This window comes from Porites lutea, chromosome 3 (assembly GCF_958299795.1).
Source record: "Porites lutea chromosome 3, jaPorLute2.1, whole genome shotgun sequence".
Taxonomy (NCBI): Eukaryota; Metazoa; Cnidaria; class Anthozoa; order Scleractinia; family Poritidae; genus Porites; species Porites lutea.
The window spans coordinates 3,687,062-3,707,169 of NC_133203.1; the positions used below are offsets into that span (position 1 = coordinate 3,687,062).

General features: G+C 39.1%; 2 protein-coding genes across 2 annotated transcripts in view; one reads left to right on the forward strand and one right to left on the reverse strand.

Moving 5' to 3' along the window:
• LOC140930214 (tetratricopeptide repeat protein 19, mitochondrial-like) overlaps nt 1–8,648 on the reverse strand; it is a 9,475-nt gene extending 827 nt beyond the window's left edge. Inside the window, exons 1-9 of the mRNA XM_073379878.1 lie at nt 8,326–8,648; nt 7,126–7,226; nt 5,626–5,796; nt 3,926–3,964; nt 3,181–3,237; nt 3,046–3,107; nt 2,776–2,862; nt 1,727–1,862; nt 843–1,005 (exon numbers count right to left, since the gene is read on the reverse strand). Coding sequence (XP_073235979.1) covers nt 843–1,005; nt 1,727–1,862; nt 2,776–2,862; nt 3,046–3,107; nt 3,181–3,237; nt 3,926–3,964; nt 5,626–5,796; nt 7,126–7,226; nt 8,326–8,593 — 1,084 coding nt within the window. The 5' untranslated portion in view covers nt 8,594–8,648. The remainder of the gene's footprint in view (nt 1–842; nt 1,006–1,726; nt 1,863–2,775; nt 2,863–3,045; nt 3,108–3,180; nt 3,238–3,925; nt 3,965–5,625; nt 5,797–7,125; nt 7,227–8,325) is intronic.
• Nucleotides 8,649–8,718: 70 nt separating this feature from the next.
• On the forward strand, nt 8,719–19,564 carry LOC140931451 (BRCA1-associated RING domain protein 1-like). The gene is made up of 14 exons (XM_073381264.1): nt 8,719–8,869; nt 8,997–9,053; nt 9,862–10,043; nt 10,636–11,304; nt 11,512–11,715; nt 12,161–12,282; nt 13,448–13,528; nt 14,465–14,640; nt 15,333–15,462; nt 16,013–16,069; nt 16,905–16,968; nt 17,368–17,469; nt 18,478–18,596; nt 19,092–19,564. The coding sequence occupies exons 1-14, from the start codon at nt 8,802–8,804 to the stop codon at nt 19,470–19,472; spliced, it is 2,412 nt and encodes an 803-aa protein (XP_073237365.1). The 5' UTR covers nt 8,719–8,801; the 3' UTR covers nt 19,473–19,564.
• Nucleotides 19,565–20,108: the final 544 nt, after the last annotated feature.

Consider the following 20,108-nt stretch of genomic DNA (forward strand, 5'->3'; position numbering starts at 1 on the left):
AAAAGTGTGCAGCAGCCAAAGGAGCCAGATGGAAGATCCAAAACTGATTAAAAAATTTGCCCTAAAAGTCTAATTTTCTGACAAGTATCCCCGTTTCTTTCATACTGGGCTGAGCTGCCCCCCGTCTCGAGATCGCACTTAAAATCGCATCAAGAATTAACTGCCTAAACACCAGGCCCAGTTCAGGAGGGACCCAGTTGTTAACAAGGTGCATAACGCTACCAACCGGATAAATCACTATCCACAGGATAACGCACATTGGCGCTATCCGCCGGAAAAATCTCTTTCCGCTGGATAGTCCAATTCATTTCCCAAAAACGTATCCCGGAAGGGGGGGTTACTCCTTAGTATTCTTGGTGAAGGTGTGCCGCCCGGCTCTCCAAATCCTGACCCTATTTCAGACAGAAAAATGTCACTTTTTACACCCGTTTTCAGACCTGGCCTCTAAGAAATTATGTCATAATCACTTAGATTAGAACGCAAACAAAAAGATTTCTTAAAAAGCGTTTCGAATTCGCATATCTCTTTCTTTCTTATTCATATGGAAGTGAAACATATACTTCCGTTGTTCCCTTGAAAACAATACCCGATTCCAGACCAAAATGGACAAAATTTGTACCCGTTTTCAGACCGAAAAGGCGGAAAAACCCTACCCATAGGGGCGGCACAAACCCATATGACTTATATAAGGGGGTACCCCCCACTCTCTACCTCCCCATGAAACGTATTCACTGGGTAGTGATTTATCCAGGGGATAATGCTATCCAACTTCCAAACAACTACAGCCAGGCCTTATTGACTAACTTTCATGTTCACACGGCAACATGTTAAAAGATTTATACCTTCCAGGTTGAGGATGGTTCCCAGATTGGCCACAAAGCGTGACAAATGAGTGTTTTGAGTCTGTTCAGCAATGCGCACAGCTTCTCTGGCCATTTCTTCAGCCAGTTCGTACTTTCCACTCTCAGCATAAGCCTTGGCTAGGTTATTAAGGACCACAGTTGTCTAAAAACAAGTTAATAGAGACCGTCAGAGTACGAGAACGAGATTTTCTCAATACTAAGTAGTGCGCGCGCGTGAACTAGCGTCATTTTGTCGGAAAAATGTAGTAGCCGTCGCCATTCTACTACGAGTTTAGCATAAAGTTTGTAGTGACGGAAAGAAGTTGTCAAATTTTAGAGGTTATCATTTTGCGATCGGAAGAGGGCATAAACTTCTTCAATAAAATAACCCTGTCAACTTTACTGATTAAAAAAAAAAAAGTAAAATGAAGCTCTTCGAGATGTCTATTTTTGGAGAATACACGAAAAAAAAAAGGTCAAATCTCGGCCACGTCCTCGATTCCGAAGGTCTCTAATTTCATTTACTAACCTTGTCTTGGATGGTCAGAGGGATAAGCCCGCAAAACGAGCTGTAAATAAACGGCAAGCAAAAAGCAAAGCGCGAATTTGAGAGCACAAGGAACAGGGACTACATGTAATGGCGAAGAGCGGAAGTTATAACCTCTCCACTGTTAGCAGTTAGTAAATTGAACCCTGGTCTATCAAGTGGGATTCAGGGTTGCAAATTCTGTCCCGAAAATGCATTTTTTAACGCAACTGTTTCTTTCGCATATTTTTGTTTTTCTTGTTATAAGCGTCCGGGCAGTTATTTCAGGAAACAGGTAATTTTCTGGTACCTTGGGTCTTAAAAGTACCTTCTGTGATCGGTTAATTCAGCTACATACCTGCTCATGATCCTCTCCCAAAACCTCTTTAGAAACCTTCAGTGCCCTAGTCAGCAATCGCGCAGCCTCAGTGGGTTTGTCTTGTGAAAGGAGATACGTCCCCCACCCCTCAAGGCACACACCTAGCAGCGCCTTGCTGAAATATAATCATACAATGTTAGCTTATGAATAGCCAACTCTTGTCACTTCCACTGGGCCAATAGAGAGCAATGAGAGATGCCCTCTTGGAAGGAAGTGGGGAAGCGTGGAGGGGGGAAGGGGGGAGGGGGGAGGTGGAAGGGGAAAGGGGGAAGGCAAAGGGAGATGGGGGAGGAGGAAGGGAAGGGGGGAAATGAAAGTGGGGAAGGGGGCGGTGCGTATCTGGCTAGACTGAATTTTAAAACCGGTCTTTTCGCATATTGAGCGGGAGACAATGGAAGCCTAATAGTATTTCGCTATTGTAGTTGCGATTCCCCTCATCGCTGTCGCAGTTTCAACCTATCTTAAAGTCGTTTGTCGCCATGTCATTGGTGTTATGTCACTATTTCAAGCCCGTGTCATTTTCCGAATTTGTACCCTAACAGGGTCTAAAGAGAGGCAGGCTAGAAATTTACAGAGGGAAACACAAATTAGATACAATTGCAAAAATATTATTATGCAATCCCCAGGGAAGTTAGTTTTAAAGGATAACTTTCATGATATGCGAGGGATTTAGCCAGATTGTTTATGGCCGAAAACTGCCGCCTGCACTGCAGTTTACATCCAAACTGAAAGTACGGTAAGAACTATTCAAAGAGACCCCCTCATACTGAAAGTCCTGAGTCTTTGTCCACTACATTTATCCCTTGAACCCCTGACACTGCATGACCAAAATCTAATTTCTCCTCATAGCAACACTGGTCAATCAGTCATAGGGATTGCGAGAGAAAGGGGAAAGCCCAACAAGTATAAAAGGTCAGGATGGATAAACAAATTCTCGTCATTGGCATAATAGGAAGTGTAAGGAAATTATGAGGAGAAAATATCAGCTGATATTAGGGTTTTAAGGGTTAAATAGTGATGTACCTTACCTGTTTTCTGTTACATCTGGAGATTCATTTACTTTCTTCTGTATAGTATCTGTTGCCCACTGGAATCCTTGAGCAGCAAGTTCATGTCTACAAATAAAATTAACACATCAGCGACTGTTCTCTTCTCCCTTAGTCAAGCTCCTTCCCTGCAATGGGGATTTTCCGCTTAAAAGGGTTAACTTTTCAGGCTAGAAGCATGTATCTGTAAAGGTAGGCAGCAATTTAAACAAATCTTAAATAAAAACTTTACAGACAGTTTGATCAACTCACTTTTCTTGGTGAGCGCAAGCTATGGAAAGCTTGAGGGATACTTCAACTACTCCATCATCATCCTAATAATGTGAAGAAAAAAATTCATGAGAATTCTTTATAACAATCATTGTCCCATTTAAAACCCTGACTGACCTTAGGGATATCCGATGATAAAAGATCTTGGAGTAGCAGGCGAAAATAGTGCTCTGCCTAAAAATTAGAAGGAAGATGCAGTTTAATACAGATCGAAGAACAATCGACCAGACATACGACCATTATTACTTTATGTACTTTAAGTATACATCCTGTAGAATCTAATGGGCACTAACTGTAAGCAAAGAACCAAAGGAGCATATTGTATAAAACATTTGATCATAAAAAATAATCAGAAAACTTCCCATATGCTTGTAACTACGATATGTAATGGTTAAGCTGAACAAAAGTGCTATAAACAGTTCAAAAGTTTTGGGTTTTGCCCTTATTCAGTGAGAAGCTAAGTGGTGTTGGCTGTTAGAAGGTAAGCATATACAATAAAAAATTTTTAAGAGTGCATGCAACCTAAAGGTACAGGAAGTCAGAATTTGTATAGGCCGCATGGTTGATTGGTGCCTGATTAGTAAACATGGCCATCTCAACAAAAGCATTACAAAACATGTTTTATTTGTAATATCAAAACCAATATTTAACTTAAACTTGAAAAAAAAAAAATAAGAGATTAGGTGGAATCCTGACTTTAAAACCTTCTAGAGAAATGGAGATAGATTCTTTAAACAATGATCAAGCTAAAATATGTGGGGAATATTACAATATTTGGAAGGCAAAGGGTATCACTTTTGATTCTAATATCAGTAGTTGAGAGGTTTAAAACCAAACATGTGTTACATCTCAGTACATTTACCTCACTCCATTTTTGAAGTTGGAATGACAAATTTGCCAACTATAATTAAAAACAAAATACATTAACATGTGTATGAATTAAGAAATAAGAAAGTGTCTATTGAAGCAGTTCAGATGCACAGACAAGGTTTGTGAAAAAGGCCTACAGAGGTCATGAACAGGTGGGTATCTTAAAGAATCCTTGACATGATAGTGTAGGTTCCTACCTAGGATCCTGGGCAATCCTAGAAAGATCCTATAGAATCCTAAAGCACCCTTGACATGTTGGTAGCCAAGATCCTTTGGAATCCTAAAAAACTCATTGACATGATCATGTTGGTTCCCATCTAGGATCCTTGACAATCCTAAACAAAATTCTAGACATGATCTTCTACGTTCCTACACAGGATCCTAGATGATCCTAGACAAGATACTATGACTCCTAATCAATTATGGACAAGATCCTATGGGATCCTAGACAAGATCCTATGGACTCCTGATCAGTTCTGGACAAGATCCTATGGGATCCTAGACAACATCCTATGGTTTCCTAATCAATTCTGGACAAGATCCTACGGGATCCTAGACAACATCCTATGGACTCCTAATCAATTCTGGACAAGATCCTACAGGATCCTAGACAACATCCTATGGACTCCAAACCAATTCTGGACAAGATCCTACAGGATCCTCGACAACATCCTATGGGCTCCTAATTAATTCTGGACAAGATCTAACGGGATCCTAAACAACATCCTATGGACTCCTAATCAATTCTGGACAAGATCCTACAGGATCCTAGACAACATCCTATGGACTCCTAATCAATTCTGGACAAGATCCTACAGGATTCTCGACAACATCCTATGGACTCCTAATGAATTCTGAAGAAGATCCTACAGGATCCTAGACAAGACAGTATGGACTCTTAATCAATTCTGGACAAATCCCACAGGATCCTAGAGAAGATCCTATTGAATCCTGATCAATTCTGGACAAGATCCTATGTGATCCTGTACGGGATTCTGCAGGACTCAGCAGAATCCTGTAAAATATTGATGATGAACTACTCTGTGGATATAGCTAACTGATTAGAGCACTTAACTGGTAATATAGTAATATTGGCTCAGACAATATCGCATTCCCACTTATCCAGAATATGTTTCTGTGAAATTTCTGATGTTTGATGTCTATTTTGTTGAAAATTATAGGATGCTGAAAATATCTTGTAGGAGTCTAAGGGATTGATCCTGATAGGATTTTACGAGAACACTTAATGGGATTAAACCGGATCATGATAGGATCCTTATAGTTTATCTTATTGGATCCTTATAATAAGATCCTGGTTAGAATCATGGAGAATCTTATAAGATCCTGGTTAGGATTGTATAAAATTTTTAACAGGATCTTGGACAGTATTTTGGAAACGTCTTTGGTTAGGATCATGTTGGAATCCTCTGAGATCTTACTTTGGATCCTGAGTGGGATTTTTCAAGGGAAGCAGGTGTTGATATTTTTGAAACAACCCAATTTCTTCAAAGTACAATGTAGAGATATGAGTCAATAACTTCATTTAATAAAATAATTAATTATTTATTATTTGTTCCAAACAAAGTCACAAAAATTTAACTTTTCACTTCCCTTTAATCATTTGGATTACCAGTAGTATGCAAAATGGTTTCTCTTCCAAATATAAAATATACAACTCAATTCAAATCTTACCTGATCCAGCACATATCTCAAATACTTCTGTGTTTTTATTTTGTCCTTTTTTTCTTGTTCAGTTGATTCTGGTTTGTTGTTTTTGGTTCTCTCAAAATATCCATGGATAAGTTTGAGAGCTTCTTTTAATAACTTGATTGACTGATCCTTATCTCCTTCCATATCTTTTTTCTAAAAACAAAAACAAATGAAAAACAAGAACAAGAAAGGATAACTACCTTGAAAAGTCAGTGATACTGTACTATCCAATGGCATTTCATTGTTGTCACGGTGACACCATTAGAGACCGTTGGATTCTAAGACAAGGACGACTATGAGTATGAGATAACTGTGCTAATTTTTCTGGTGAAAAAAAAAGTACAATAAGGCAAAAAAACTTGAAGAGAAAATGACATGAATAAATTTTTAGCCATTTTTAACTCATAAATGTTTTAAAAATTAATATGTATGCAAATTTTAAACTGGTCAAAATTCTTCAAAACCTATTTTTTCACCTTCAAAATACGTGAATTTGCCTCCAAAAATGTCTGCCCTCTTGTACGCCCAAATTTACAAGTATAATGTAGAATGATTAGCAAGAATGTAGAGTAAATTAACAAAATGGCATTAAAAAGAAGAATTGTCATTGTGGACAACTCCCCAATCATTTTCAAAGTCTTCCTTACTTCTTTATACCTTTGTTACAGTCAGATATTTTGCTTTGTTGATCTTCATTCAACAAAACACAAAGCAATGACCACTAAAGGTTTACTCAGCAAAGGCTGAGTAAACTGAGGGACGTCATATGATGTCATCAGCTTTTATTGATCCTTTACTCATTCCCAGCCTCTGGAACATTTCTGAAGAGCAGTTTTGGCCTGGGTAAGAGGGAGGGGGGGGGGTGGGGAGTACTTCCAGATAAGGCCTATACAGGGAAGTGCTACTGGGCAGGGTATGGTGTTTGACCTGTCTGTCCTTAACAGGGTATAATTTCAATCCTGTATGAGTCTGTCCTAATTTGAACAGGATGAAATTTGTTGGTACTCTAAGTACATGTATATAAAAGCAATGACTATAACGTGAATTTGTTCTATTCCAATTGCCAATAAATGGCTTAAAAACAAGACCGCATCCATTTTGTCCTTTGTTCTAAACCGGGTATGTATTTTAAGATATTTTTGTGCTAAACAGGGTCAGGTTTTCAAATCCCCATCAGCTCATCTTTACCCAAATGATTTACTGTTTGAGTACTCCCCTCTCCCCCTGGGGTTTTTGGACAGCCAAAATTCCAGAAAGTTTTTGGGAGACTCATTTTTAAAGTTCAGAATTGTTAATAGACCTGTTTAAGCTCCAAAAAAATTGTGCCATATACACTTTAAAAGTCAAATCTCTTCTCGTCCTCAAATCCAAAAAAGGTCTGTGTTTACAATTTCATGCAGTCATGCATATACAGAGCCTAACACTCCAACAACTTAACTGCTGTAGTACAGAGTAATAAGATAAATAAATGCCATATTGTACCTTTGCCATCTTTAGCTTGTACTCTAGTTCAGGAGGTTTATTTTTACCATACTTCATTTTGTTATATTCTGTAGCAATGAACACAAGCACACCACCAATGCCTATATTATTCAAAATATAATGAAGCTTGGTCATAATTGCAATATAAGTAAAAATGCCTACAAGATAAGAAATTTCTCTATTATTAATTCCCCAGGATAATTGACATGTCACCTAGGATCCTGGATGATCCTAGACAAGATCTTATTCAAGGATTCTGAACAAGATCCTTCAGGATCCTGTTCAAGGTTCTACAAGTATAGGACTCTATAGAATTCTGTGGAGCAATAAACTGGATCCTTTACAGCCAAGTCCCTACTGACATTGATTGCTCCATAAAATATAGCTAACTGATTAACTCACTTTAATAACTAACTACATATGTCTCTCAGATGACATGTTGTCATCCCATCTTTCTCACTTACAGTGTAGTATATTATACCCCGGTGAAAATCATGTCCAGGATTCTGATCAAGACCCTGGACAAGATGGTATAAAGCTAAGTCCTATCCATAAAAGATCCCAGACAAGATCCTACAGGATCATAAAGGATTGTGAATATGATTTTTGCACAATCTTGCTCAGGATCCTGAAAAATCGTAGACAGATTATTATCACTCTCCCCCCACCCTTCCTTCCCCTGTTACCAAAAAAAAAAATTACAGGAAGGCACGGGACTCTAGAAGTGCAAATTTGGGCAGAATTCCTTAACTGTACTGCCAGCAACAGGTCGTAGTGTCCACAAAGTTTGAAGAGTTGTGTCCCTATCACTAGAGGTAGGAATTGCATGAAGCTTAGTAACTTTTTGATGAAGAAATGTCCATTATTAAAGAGGTGTATGTGCAGTTAGTTTGCAATCACACAACATTTGGCCCCGGGCATTTGGCCATATTGGTGGTCAATAAGATGCAATTTCTTTTTGCAGAATTTTCTTGATAATATTTTATTTCCCAGCGGAGAGAAACACTTTTGTTCTTGACTATCAGCATGACTGCCGTGACGTTACATGGGAACCAGGTATTCCCGAGGCGAAGTTCAAGTGAGGTATTTCATGTAATCACCGCCCCCCCCCCCCCCCCCCCGCTAACTTCTTAGCCCCCTTCTTCTCACCCCCTTCTTAAATTCTTTATAAGTTGAATTTCACGAATTGTTCATTCTCACCAACTATAAGAATAGCCCATAGCTCATCGGGTACAGTTCTTCGTATCCGTTTAAATCGGCTATCTTGTGCTAAATGCAAACACTGTACAACTATTGGAATCCGCCGCCTCTTCGTAGCACATGCCACAACTGATCCTGGAACGCGGCCTTGATATGAATACAGTCCAGAATTGAATCTATGTACACCGCACGTTGCAAGATGTCTGCTACTTAAAATACGCCTGTTACTCTCAGATAAAAATTTCCAATATCTGTTCAACTGATGCATGGCAAAACCAATACAATTTGCAGTTCAAACTTTTCCCTCCAGGTCCGCCATTTTGTTTGGTTACAAAGTCGTAAAGGCTAGGCTACATGGTGAATTTCGCGAGAGCGCGGGAACTTCGTAATTTCTTTCATCAATGTCTCGTTGATTTCAGCGTCGATTTCTCGTTCATCTGTTACTTTTATTCAACTTTAAAAAGGATTTCCTTAAGATGATTGGATGGCAGAATACGAGGAATGCTTTAGGAAAGCTCGAAGAATTGTTGACCTGTAAAATTTGGTGGGTATTCCCTGCATAGCAGAGGGTTTGTTTATTTTCTCCGGTAACAGCTGAATATCTGTTTAAGGGACAGGATGATCCGTTTTCAACTGATTTTTCCCTTCTGGTACTTTTGTTTGACGTTTAGTGCTAATTTGGTGTCTGATCCTTGTTCGCTTGAAGCTTGCGATCACATCTTCTGTCGGTAAGTTTGGTGTGCAATTTAAGCTTACAAATGCTTCAGTGACATAAGCTTAAAATTCTGTTGTGAACTAAACAATAAAATTCTGATTTTGTACGCTGCTCTTATACTTGATCAAGCTTAAGCCTTTTAATAATGACTCGGATTGATTTGTGTGGGCATGACGTACATTCTTTTAATCATCTCCACGAATTTGACATTTTACCTTCACCCCTGCCCCCCACCTCATGGTGCAACAAGAATCTCTTCACGTCATCCGAGATCACTCGGATCACGGTAGATCAATGAACCGATGAATCCTTGTACAGAGTGGATTCATCGGTTCATTTGATCTACCATGGTCCAAGTCATCTCGGATCATTGATTCTGATCCTGATCATTTCAAAGGAACACAGCTGTAGATTTCCCTGTAGAGTCTATGGGTGTGTTCCTTTGGGATGATCCGGATCAGGATCAGTGATCTGAGATCACTCGAATCTTGGTGCATCAAATGAACTAATGAATCCTTTCCCAGGGTAGATTCATTGGTTCCTTTGATGTGGTACATGTTAGCCTGCGAGCAAGCTCTCCTATTTGGACGAGCGAAGTGAGTCTTGCGAGAAAGCGCAAGCGAGCGGCAAAGCCACAAGGTGCAGAGGAAAGGCTTTGCCGCTCGCTCATGCATTCTTGCGAGACTCGCTTCGCTCGTCCAAATAGGAGAGCTTGCTCGCAGGCTAGCTACATGTATGATCTGAGAACTGATCCTGACCCGGATCATCCCAATGGAACGCACCCTATATGTTTTGTTTTTTATTTTACTTTTGTTTTACAGTAACTGTATTAAGAAGTTGGTTGGTGCAGATTCTAAATGCCCAGAATGTGGAGCTTTCGCCTGGGTAAAGGATATGAAAACAAATCGTCAACTTGCAAATACTGTCAACATGTGTGCGAAGATCAGAATGTTAGTTGGATCTGATGATGAAAGTGACAACAATAGGAACAAGGCACATGCAAGTAATGATAAAAAAGCCTTGGTTTCAAATAATTAATTACAACTTTAGCTATATAATTTGTTTTGCCCTGATTTTTATTCGGAACAATCACTGTACTGTAGGTGATGGTCACGGTGGAGGGGAGGGGAAGTTGGTGGGGAGGGAGGGAGAGGTGCTGTCATTTGTGTATTTGTGCCACTGTGAGAGGTATTGTGTCAAGTGGTTTAGTCTGGGATTAGGTGCAGAAATCAGTGGAATTTGGAAGAACAGAGTGTCATTTATTGAACATTAATAATTAATTTTTGGTTCCTAGTCAAGGATACTTACAGCTGTATTGAGTTGAAAAAATGTAGCTGAAAGTCAAACCATAATTATTGGTATAAGCTAAGAGTTACAGAGTTCCAGTGTCACACCCCTGCCCTAATAGAGAACCCTTAAGGCTGCAGACCTGCGTCACAATTCGCATTTAGTGATTAAATATTTCAGAGCAAAAAAGGAGTTTTATATACAACATGTACTCTGGTCCTTCCAGCTCATAAATTTCTTCGTTACTTAAAAGAATTCAAATTATCTCTCTTCACCTATCAGTAAATTGATGTTCTTTCTTCTTAAAGCAACAGCGTGGGAAGAAACACAAGCAACAGATGATCAAGGGAGTGACTCCTATCAGTTCTCACCACTAGAAGAAACTACAGCAAAGTCAATTAACTGTGGCGTTGCTCTCCAAGAAAACTCCATTTGCAATGAAAGGGTTTTTAAGAAACCTGCCATGAAGACTTATGGTAAAACAAAGAAAGGAACACTGGAAAAGTACATGCAAAACAACTCCAAGGAACATGTTGACACCAGTTCTGTTGGAGACAAGCTGGAACAAAGTGATCAGAAGGTTTTGACATGTAAGGGTGGGAAACCCTCGAAAAGCAAGAAAGGAAAATCTGTTTTAACAAAGGGAAATGAAACAGTCTTGAGTGATACAACAGTACCTGAGAGAGTGGAAATCAAAGAGGAGTGCTTTGGGAGAAAACTGAAAAATAAAAAAGTGAAAGCAACAGCCTCATGTGTTGCAGTATCATCTTGTAATAATGAAGAGATTGAAAATGCAAAGGAAATTGAGAAGCAGTTGATGGAGAGTGAAGACAACTTACAGTTTGGAGTAAATAATGAAGATGACAATATTGAGATGGAAGAATATGCTGATACAGAATGCTTCACACAGGTTAAATCAAGAGATGAATGCAAGGAGAGTTCAGCACTAGAGGCCAACACAGGACCTTTAGATGAAGGTGAATTACTGTAGCTTTGCCATTGTAATAAGCGCATTAGCATAGAGTTCTCTTCAATCAGCACTTAGGAAATCACTGCAAAATTGTGTGTTACCATGAATATTCTCAATATATCTACAAATTTTTTTTATAGTAGACAGCTGTATCTTATTTAAGCAGGTGTCTGCTTTACACCGTAAAACATTTCTCTCTCTTCCATTTTATCAGTTGAAGGGACTCCCGAAGATGTCAGGAGCATTCTCAGAACAAGAGCTCAGAGAAGAAAGTTGCAAGGACAGAGAGTGGGGACGCCACCTAAGGCAAAACCTCAGAAGGAACAAGTACATGTAACAGTCAGTAATATAGGAGATAAACAGACAAGCAGTGGAGAAAAGACAACCAAGCATAGCACAGAAACACCTGTCAAACAAGGTAAGTGCAATACACTTAACTTCAGAGTCATCTCTTATTACAGTGAATAGTCAGTGCACATGGAATGAGGCGCTATAATGAGTGGGACTATTTTATGCCAATTGCACCCTTGGAACACAAGGTAATTTGTAGGGAAAAATTTGTCAGATCACTTGAGGGTGTTTTTTCCAGGCACCCTTTCTTAATGCTTTGTTAGACAGTAACAGTTCAAAAAACCTAAAAAGTTAGGAAACTTGACCGTTACAATGTTGAAAAACCCAGGCTATTGAAAAGGGGACATTAAAGACTTAAACATAATTAGTTTTTTTGATTCGTGAAAAAGTTCTCTTACCTTTTTTCCATTCCTGCCATCTTTCCTGATGTTTTCCTCAGTTACAGTGTATACAGTCATGGTGAAAATGTTAAAAGAAAAATTCCTGCTCTATTTTTTATGGATCTGATACAGGGAGAAACAAGAGGAAGCTTCTAGAACAGAGTTTCTGCAGGCAACAGACTTCTATCTCCTTTTCTCCAGGCACAAAGAGAAATAAACGAGGAGAAACACCATTGCAAGTGGCAACCATAAAGGTACATTCAACAACACTTACTGCATTGTTTAGTAGAGGCTGGGTGCCTGAGGCCTGTTTCAAACGTCGTGCTACTACCGTGCTAAGCTGGCTCGACTGCTGCATGACACTAGCACGACTTGGTTTCAGATGTCAAATTTAATTTAATTTAATTAATTGCCAAAAACAAAACACAAAAATGAAGAAATAGTTTAGCAAACTTTTAAATATATATGTATTTAAAATAAAGGAATTAAGTTCGGCACGGCGGTAGCACAACATTTGAAACCAAGTCGAGCTACTGCTTTGTAGCATGGCAAGGCTTGCTGGCTACACGGCAGTAGCACGACTTGGCTTCAAACGTCGCGCTACTGCCGTGCGAAAGTCGAATCTAATTCCATCAATTGAGTTGGGCACGGCAGTAGCACGATGTTTGAAATGGGCCTGAGATGTCCAGGGACAAAAAAATACAGTCAAACCTCCACTAATGGCCATCTCTCTATAATGGCCAGCCACTTTTTTGTCCCAGCAGCAGACAGTCCATACATTGACCCTTGTTTAAACCTCTCTACAACAGCAACGGCCACTACAGTATGTCCCCAACTGCCAAAATAACCTCTCAACAATGGCCAGTTTTTTCAGCGAGTGACAAAAAAGTCAGGAACGGTCAAGAAATTTGATCCACAGGGCACCGACATGATTAATTAATTGTGGCAATCATATTTTGATTGAGTTGTCATACAATACTTTTACATGTAACGAATGTTGCAAGCCTTGCTGGTTTTGTCATTTTGATTGAAAACATTACTTAAGTTTCTTGTTGTGTATTTTATCTCTACAGTCATTTATTATTGGATTACTATTATGGGATACAGTAAGCATGAATTGACATGATAAACATGTTGTACTACCCTAAAAAAAAATGTCATATTACGCCCTTACTCCCCATAACGGTCACCTCTCTACAATGGCCACTCTCTTCTTTCCCCAGGGTGGCCTTTGTGGAGAGGTAAATAATAAAATTTATTTTATTAATAAATTTCAACCTTGCAGGTAAGCATCATGCAATGACAGGCCACTGACAACATCTAAATGCCATATAAAAATTGCACTGAATTTGACACCACTTATCAAACTCCTAGGTTTATTTCTGACCGGTAACCAAAGCATCCTTTTTGCTTTCTCAGGGCTGTCTGGAAACTGTGAAAAAATTACTTGGCGAAGGGGCAGATCCTAACACCAAAGACCACGCTGGCTGGACCCCTTTGGTAAGTGAGTCATTGACAGTTGACAGTCAAGAGTTTTTTTAAACCAGGTTTTGTACAGAGAATTATTGAAAAAATCTGGAAATTTGCAGAGCAATTTTCATGATAAAGCCTGGAAAAATTGTAAAAAGTCTGTAAATTTTTTTTCCATGCTATATGGTAGTTAATTTTTTGTCTCAGCTAGTTCTTGTTTTTCTTTTGTTTTCAGGGATGGTAATGTGGCTAATGAAGTAAAAACAAAAGAAAAATAAAAATTACCTGAGATAAAAAATTACTGTAAAATTCCGAAAATAAGCCCCTCCAAATATAAGCTCCCCAAAATCGTAACGCAAAAAACCCTCCGTTAAATCGCCCCTCTGAATATAAGCCCCCTGGGGGGCTTGTACTTGGAATTTACAAAAATGGTTAATTTTCTTCCCACTACAAGCTAGCCCAATCGATTTTGAAATGCAAATTTCCCTCCATACATAAGCCCCTCCAAAAATAAGCCCCTCAAAAAGGGTCTTTGAAAAATATAAGCCCCAGGGCCTATTTTCGGAATTTTACAGTTAAACTACAACAGCTACAACTAAGTGTTTAATGGGTGAAATTTTTTCCCTGGTCAAATCTCATTCAGTCTTGCTTGTCGCCAGCACAAGTCATTCAATAACAGAATGAGAAGTTTCTGAACTCTCTTATGTCCGCATTCCACTGTGGTAACCGTAACTTAGCGGTGCATCATGAAAAAAGCTTGGTTCCTGCGTTTATTAAGGGCCCTGTTAATCACCTATTTGGTAACCTACATGTACATTATAATGATTTTGGAAAAATCAATTATCCTTTTGCAAGAAAGTCTGGAAAAAGTCTTGAATTTTAGACTCAAACCTGTTAAACTCAAGTTACCGGTGAATCAATCAATTTATTAAGTTACATATTTACAAGTGTTTCATAAAATTTTAGCATGAAGCCTGTAACCATGGTTACCTAGCCATAGCTGAACTGCTATTGGACCATGGTGCCATGATTGACATTCCTGGAGGTTTTGATCATGACACGCCCTTGCACGATGCTGTCACCAACGGTAGAATGGAGATAGCAAGACTTTTACTCTCCAGAGGAGCTCCTCTTGATGTTAGGTGAGAAAGCCAGGATTTTTAAAGCTTACACCCTGCTGGCCTGCTTGCAGATGTCTCCTACGTGTATGTATTTTCTTTGTTGCTCTCAGAAAAGAGATGTCTGCAAAATGCTGTTACTAATTGTGTTCCAGCCTCGTTCTCAGGGTATTCAACTTTGAATAAAAGTACTGTCTAAGTCTTGGTTTAATGGAGACAACTTGGGTCTTTTGCATAGCATATAATACATTAGAACATTCCTCGACTACTTCTTGTGAGGGAGAGAGGGATGTTGCAAAAGAAAAATATAATGTAGGACTGGAGACATCTGCAATAGGCTAATGCTCTGTTATAAAATAACTTTCTTATAATATTACTAACCTCTTCCAGTGGATATGTACAACCCTCAATTCCTTCATCACAGACAGTTCTTTTCGCCCCAGAAATGGTAGACTTCATAAAACAGGCACTTGAGTAATTTGCTTTAATAGAGGTTCGACTCGAAAACATACTTGAGTTCTATCTTCAGGCTCCCCTTTCTTAACTCCTCGCACTCTTAGGATGAAGCGTATTTCAAAAGTTTTTAAGAGTGAAGCTACGTAAATATCTGGACTAAAATTAGAAGGGTTACCGGTACTTCTATGTTTGGTATCAATACATAAACTATATGCTGTAAATTTTTGTGTCTTCTACATGTATTGTAATACGTTATAAAGAAACAAAAGAGGCCTGCTTCCAAAAGACTATGCAGCAACTGAGGAGATGAAGTCCGTTTTGTCCGGGACAACACCTATGAAGGATAGTGGATCCTCAAATCAGATGACCTCAGTACCTCTGGGCACAAAGGCTAGTATTACAATGATTTTTATCTTTTAGACTATGTACGCTAAAAGCTTCAGAAAAATACCATGGATATTTTACTTCTGAATATTCTGATATCCAACCACCAGAAGTTCATTACCAGACGTTTCTTTCTGTTAAACCGAAACACGCTAGAAATTAGCCATGCGCGCGTCTAGGAATGGGTCTCGCGACTTCGCCGGTCGTCGCTCTCGTGTTCACGCGTGCCTTTTTGCCCCTTTTTCGAGTTAAAAGGTGTCATCCCGCGTTACGCCCGCTCACGTGAGACGATTTTCCGCGCACTATCGCTCGAAAGAAATAGGAAAAAAGGTGTGCTTTGACAGGCTAGCCACGAAATTGTGCTTTAAAAGTATGCTGCCTAATTTTTGTGACCTTCTTTAAACGTGCCAAAAATACAGGCATTAAAAGGTGTGGTTTTGCGCTCAGCAGTAGGGCGGATGGGGAGTTTTACAGTTCGATTAACAGTAGTGGTTGACTATGCTGGGACATTTATTCATTTATTAAGGATATTTCTTCTTTTTACATGTACCTGTAGTGTTCACAAGATTCTCCTAAAGTTCTCCTGGCAACTGGTCTTAGTTCGGGGCAAAAGGTAACGTAACTTTAAAGACAGCTCATGATAGAACGTTTTGAATATGGTAGTTGTCATGACTACCTGTTTTTGAGACAAGCTACAACTGTTAACGGAAGTCCATGTTGAAAACAAAAATGGGGTGTTTCATTTTTTAGTGGAAACAATTGTGAGAAGGTATCGTGTTAATATAATAAGAAATTTACCAGAAATATCTCTACAATGCCAACCTGAGATTCGCCTACTGCAACGACGTTTAAAGGCCCCTCAAATGCGGTCTTGTACACACCGCTTGTATACAAGGGTATATTCCCAGACTTTTAAATTCCTTAATATATGAATTCCAACTATTATAGATACGGTTGGGTTTGCTTCTTTGACCAATGACAGAGATATTATTATCCTGTTTTGTTCTTGTGGTCATATCTTAGATTACTGTGTGGCACGAAATTTTTGCGAGTTCTAATTTTTTCGGTCTTTCCAGCGATCCGCAAAAATATGTTCCCGCAAATAAGAATTACCGCAAACAGTTTTCCCGCAAAAATTTACTCCAGATTAAATATTCTCTAACTTGAATTCGCTACACAAAGATACAGTACAAAGAAATCGTGTCTGTTCAATCACAACTTGTCAAAAACAACGAAATACTTGTTTATTGTTTGAAAATATGTATTTCTATTGCACCTACTTAATAAAAACGAAAATATTATCAATGCTGGGCACTGGGTACTTTCTGAAAATCGCAAAAATTAGTTCCCGCGAAACACAAAAAAATCACCAAAACGCAAAAATTTCGTGCCACATGGTATATTACGCAGCATGTTACACCGGTAATTGTTCAAGAATTCTGTTTCAGACGAAGCTCCAAAGGTGCTCACAGATTCTCAATGCAAAGATCGTTAATGAGTTCTCTCTTTCTGGTAAGTGAGCTGAACTTATCATGAGTCCGTTTTATTGGTTAGTGTTCAGTTTTCAAGTGAAACAGATTAAGCGGATAGAGTGATCAAAGTGACGACAAAGCCCGCTGCATGTTTGAAAACTAACTCCTTCCTTCCATACACATGCAGTTGCAATGTGTTCGTTGGGACTTGACAGAACTATTACAAAGGGCTAATTTGCATTCAACATTGAAAGAACGGGTAAAATTTGCCAGAGCAAGTAAGCTTTCGGCAGTTTCTTTTCCAGTCGGTAAAGGAAAAGCTTTAGAATGGTCGTGACAATTTACGGACTGTGAAAGTTTTTTAACCAGAGAACTCAGCTTAAGAAAACTATTTTTTTGTCTCGTTCACGTGTAACATACTTTGGTAAATTGTTAATAGTGACACACATTGTAACAGCAACAAACAGGAAAGGAGTTTGTCCAAGGACCATCAAGTATCTGAATGGCGTGGTGACTGGAAAATGGATAGTGAACTACGATTGTGAGTAAATGTAATAGTGGAGTGGACATCTTGAGAATTCCGCCAACGTAGAATTTTTTCAAAGAGTTTTTGAAACTGTCCGAAGATACTTGTGGTTTTCAGAAACCACAACAAGGAAAATATGAGTACAGTCGGCTTCAAGTGTAGACAGCAACAAGAACGGCAAAAAAGCAACCGTTTAATAAGCGAAACTGAGCAACAACAACAACTTTGCTCGTGCATCACACTTCCCGATACATTTCTTTGCCGTCTTCGCACGTCTTTGACGTGAAATTTCCTAATTTCACGTTTTATGGAGGACGTCAACTTGTAAAAATGAACAGCGATTTTCTTTTTGCTTTTTCTGAACTTGGATACAGTCCTTAAGAATTCAGCCACAGACAAATTCGCCCATATATAAATCGAGGGAGGTTAAGTAATAGCGCGATAAAGTTCAATTTGAAACAGCGCGAATTCTCTTTTCAAGTAACGTTTCGCTTCCCTAGCTATCATGGTTGCCTAAGCTCGTTGCTGAAGGGTTGAGTTACAAATAGGTCTCACTTTCAATCCCGATATGTATCAAGAAATTTCTACCTACCAAGTACAGTACAGTTAAAATCCTCCAGACGATAAACCTATTACCATGGAGTTGCACTGGCGACTACAGATCACTACACGGTCGACCAGTGCAGCGAAACCACTCCTATCTGGTGTATTGTAGACCTCTTTGCCTGCCCAATGGAGACATGTTATTAATTTAGCGATATTTATCCAAGGGTCCCGTTTGTATGGTCGCCTATACTTCGCAAACAGCGTCATCTTGTTTGTCAGCGTAGTGTTTGGACAACGGCAAACATGACCAATATATTTTAAATATTGGCTCCTGATCACATTTCTGATGCAGTTGTTTTTTGTTGTTTAGAATGCTTTTCATTGGTTTAAGAATTACCTGTCCCGTTAAAAAGTACGAGCTTCCATTGGAATACATAATTTCCAATAATTCTCCTAATGCCATCTATTGTTCCGCAGGGATAGAAAAATGCTTACGGCGGAAAGCCTGGATAGATGAGACTGCGTATGAGATAAAAGGAACAAATGATGCGACTGTCGAGGCGCCCAAAAGAGCCCGAATTAATTCAGTTAAGCAGGTCAGTTTATTACAAACAGGTTGTTTCTAATGATGGTGATGGCGATATTGTATGCTGATCATTGATGATGATGATGATGATGATGACGGTAGTGATGATCATGGCGGTCACCATGGCAATGGTCTTGTCAATAATGACTGCAACTGCTGATGGTGAAAATGATTCTAGTTTGGTTATGATAACGGTGATGAATTTGGCAAAGAATTGCAAGGCTGATTGTTTTATTAGATAAGCACATATTTTTAAAAGAGCATGTTATCAGGCACGGCCACACTACTTTTGGTGACTCGACTGGATTTTGCATGGGCAATGTAACAATGCTCATACCAAGTCTAATACAGCTGATCGTTTCCCTATATCTTTGTTAACGGCGACGTACACTGTAATAGATGCTAACTTTAGTACATCTAAGGGTGCATTTCATCAAACAAAACTATGTTTCCAAAAAAAATTTTGACTTTTGCCGTGATCCATCCTTCTAATGTTGTTTTCCAGCTTCCGGGTTTATTTGACGGTTGCCAGTTTTACTTCTATGGTGAATTCTGCCCACCCCACCCCCCAAAAGAAGACCTCATCCAGATGGTCAAGTTTGGCGGTGGAAAGATTCTTTCACGTGAGCCGAAACCAGACGTGGACGAGACTCTCTGCTTGCCCACGTCACAGAAAGCTAATGTGACCGCAGTCACTTTAGCACCTGTCGCTTACCACGCCAATCCAACCTCGAGAAATTATCGCTGCACACAGTACGTGATCTACGATTCTTTAGCGGACAAAAAGCCCCACATCTGGAGCACTGACTCTGTGTGTACTGTGCCTGTAACTTGGCTTATGGACTGCGCTTCGAACTTTGCAATCTTAGAATTAGATTTGGATTAATTTTATGGTCTTTGTTGTCTTTTTTAACATTCTGCGCTCCTGTAAAACAAATCTTTACGAACGGTCATACGGTCAAGTCTACTTTGGAGTCTGCTTTGCTTAAAGAGGCTACAATACACTATTTGCCATCTTTTTTCAAAGCTAAAACGTTTCTCGCATCTATTGAATTTCAAAAATAATGGTTCATTTATGTTATTTAAGAGTATAATTAGGCATTGAAACTGTTTCCTGTCGTCTGCTGCAACGGATGGCAAGGATTGAAATGGATTGAAACTTGAAAAAGTAGGGCCAACCTTTTCAAATGCAATGCCTACAAACTCACCAAAAAGTTATTAAGGTTAGTGCGCCATTATGAAAATTTTTCTTAAATCTTTTTTATAACTCTACATGAGGATTTTGTGTCTGGGTAAAGGTACTAGGAAATGCCTTCACAGCAGAGAATCTACCTAAAACAGCGATGTCCTTGTGACACGCTGAAATGTTCCGTTTAAAGGGGAAAAATCAGGGGGGACCGTTTGACTCTTGAGCGGGAGGGGAGGGATATCTTGCGAAAAGACTTGGATCGAAAAAAAGTTCTGTTTAAATTTAAAAAAAATTGGAAAAAGTAAGTCACACTGGATAACAACTCTAGCCCAA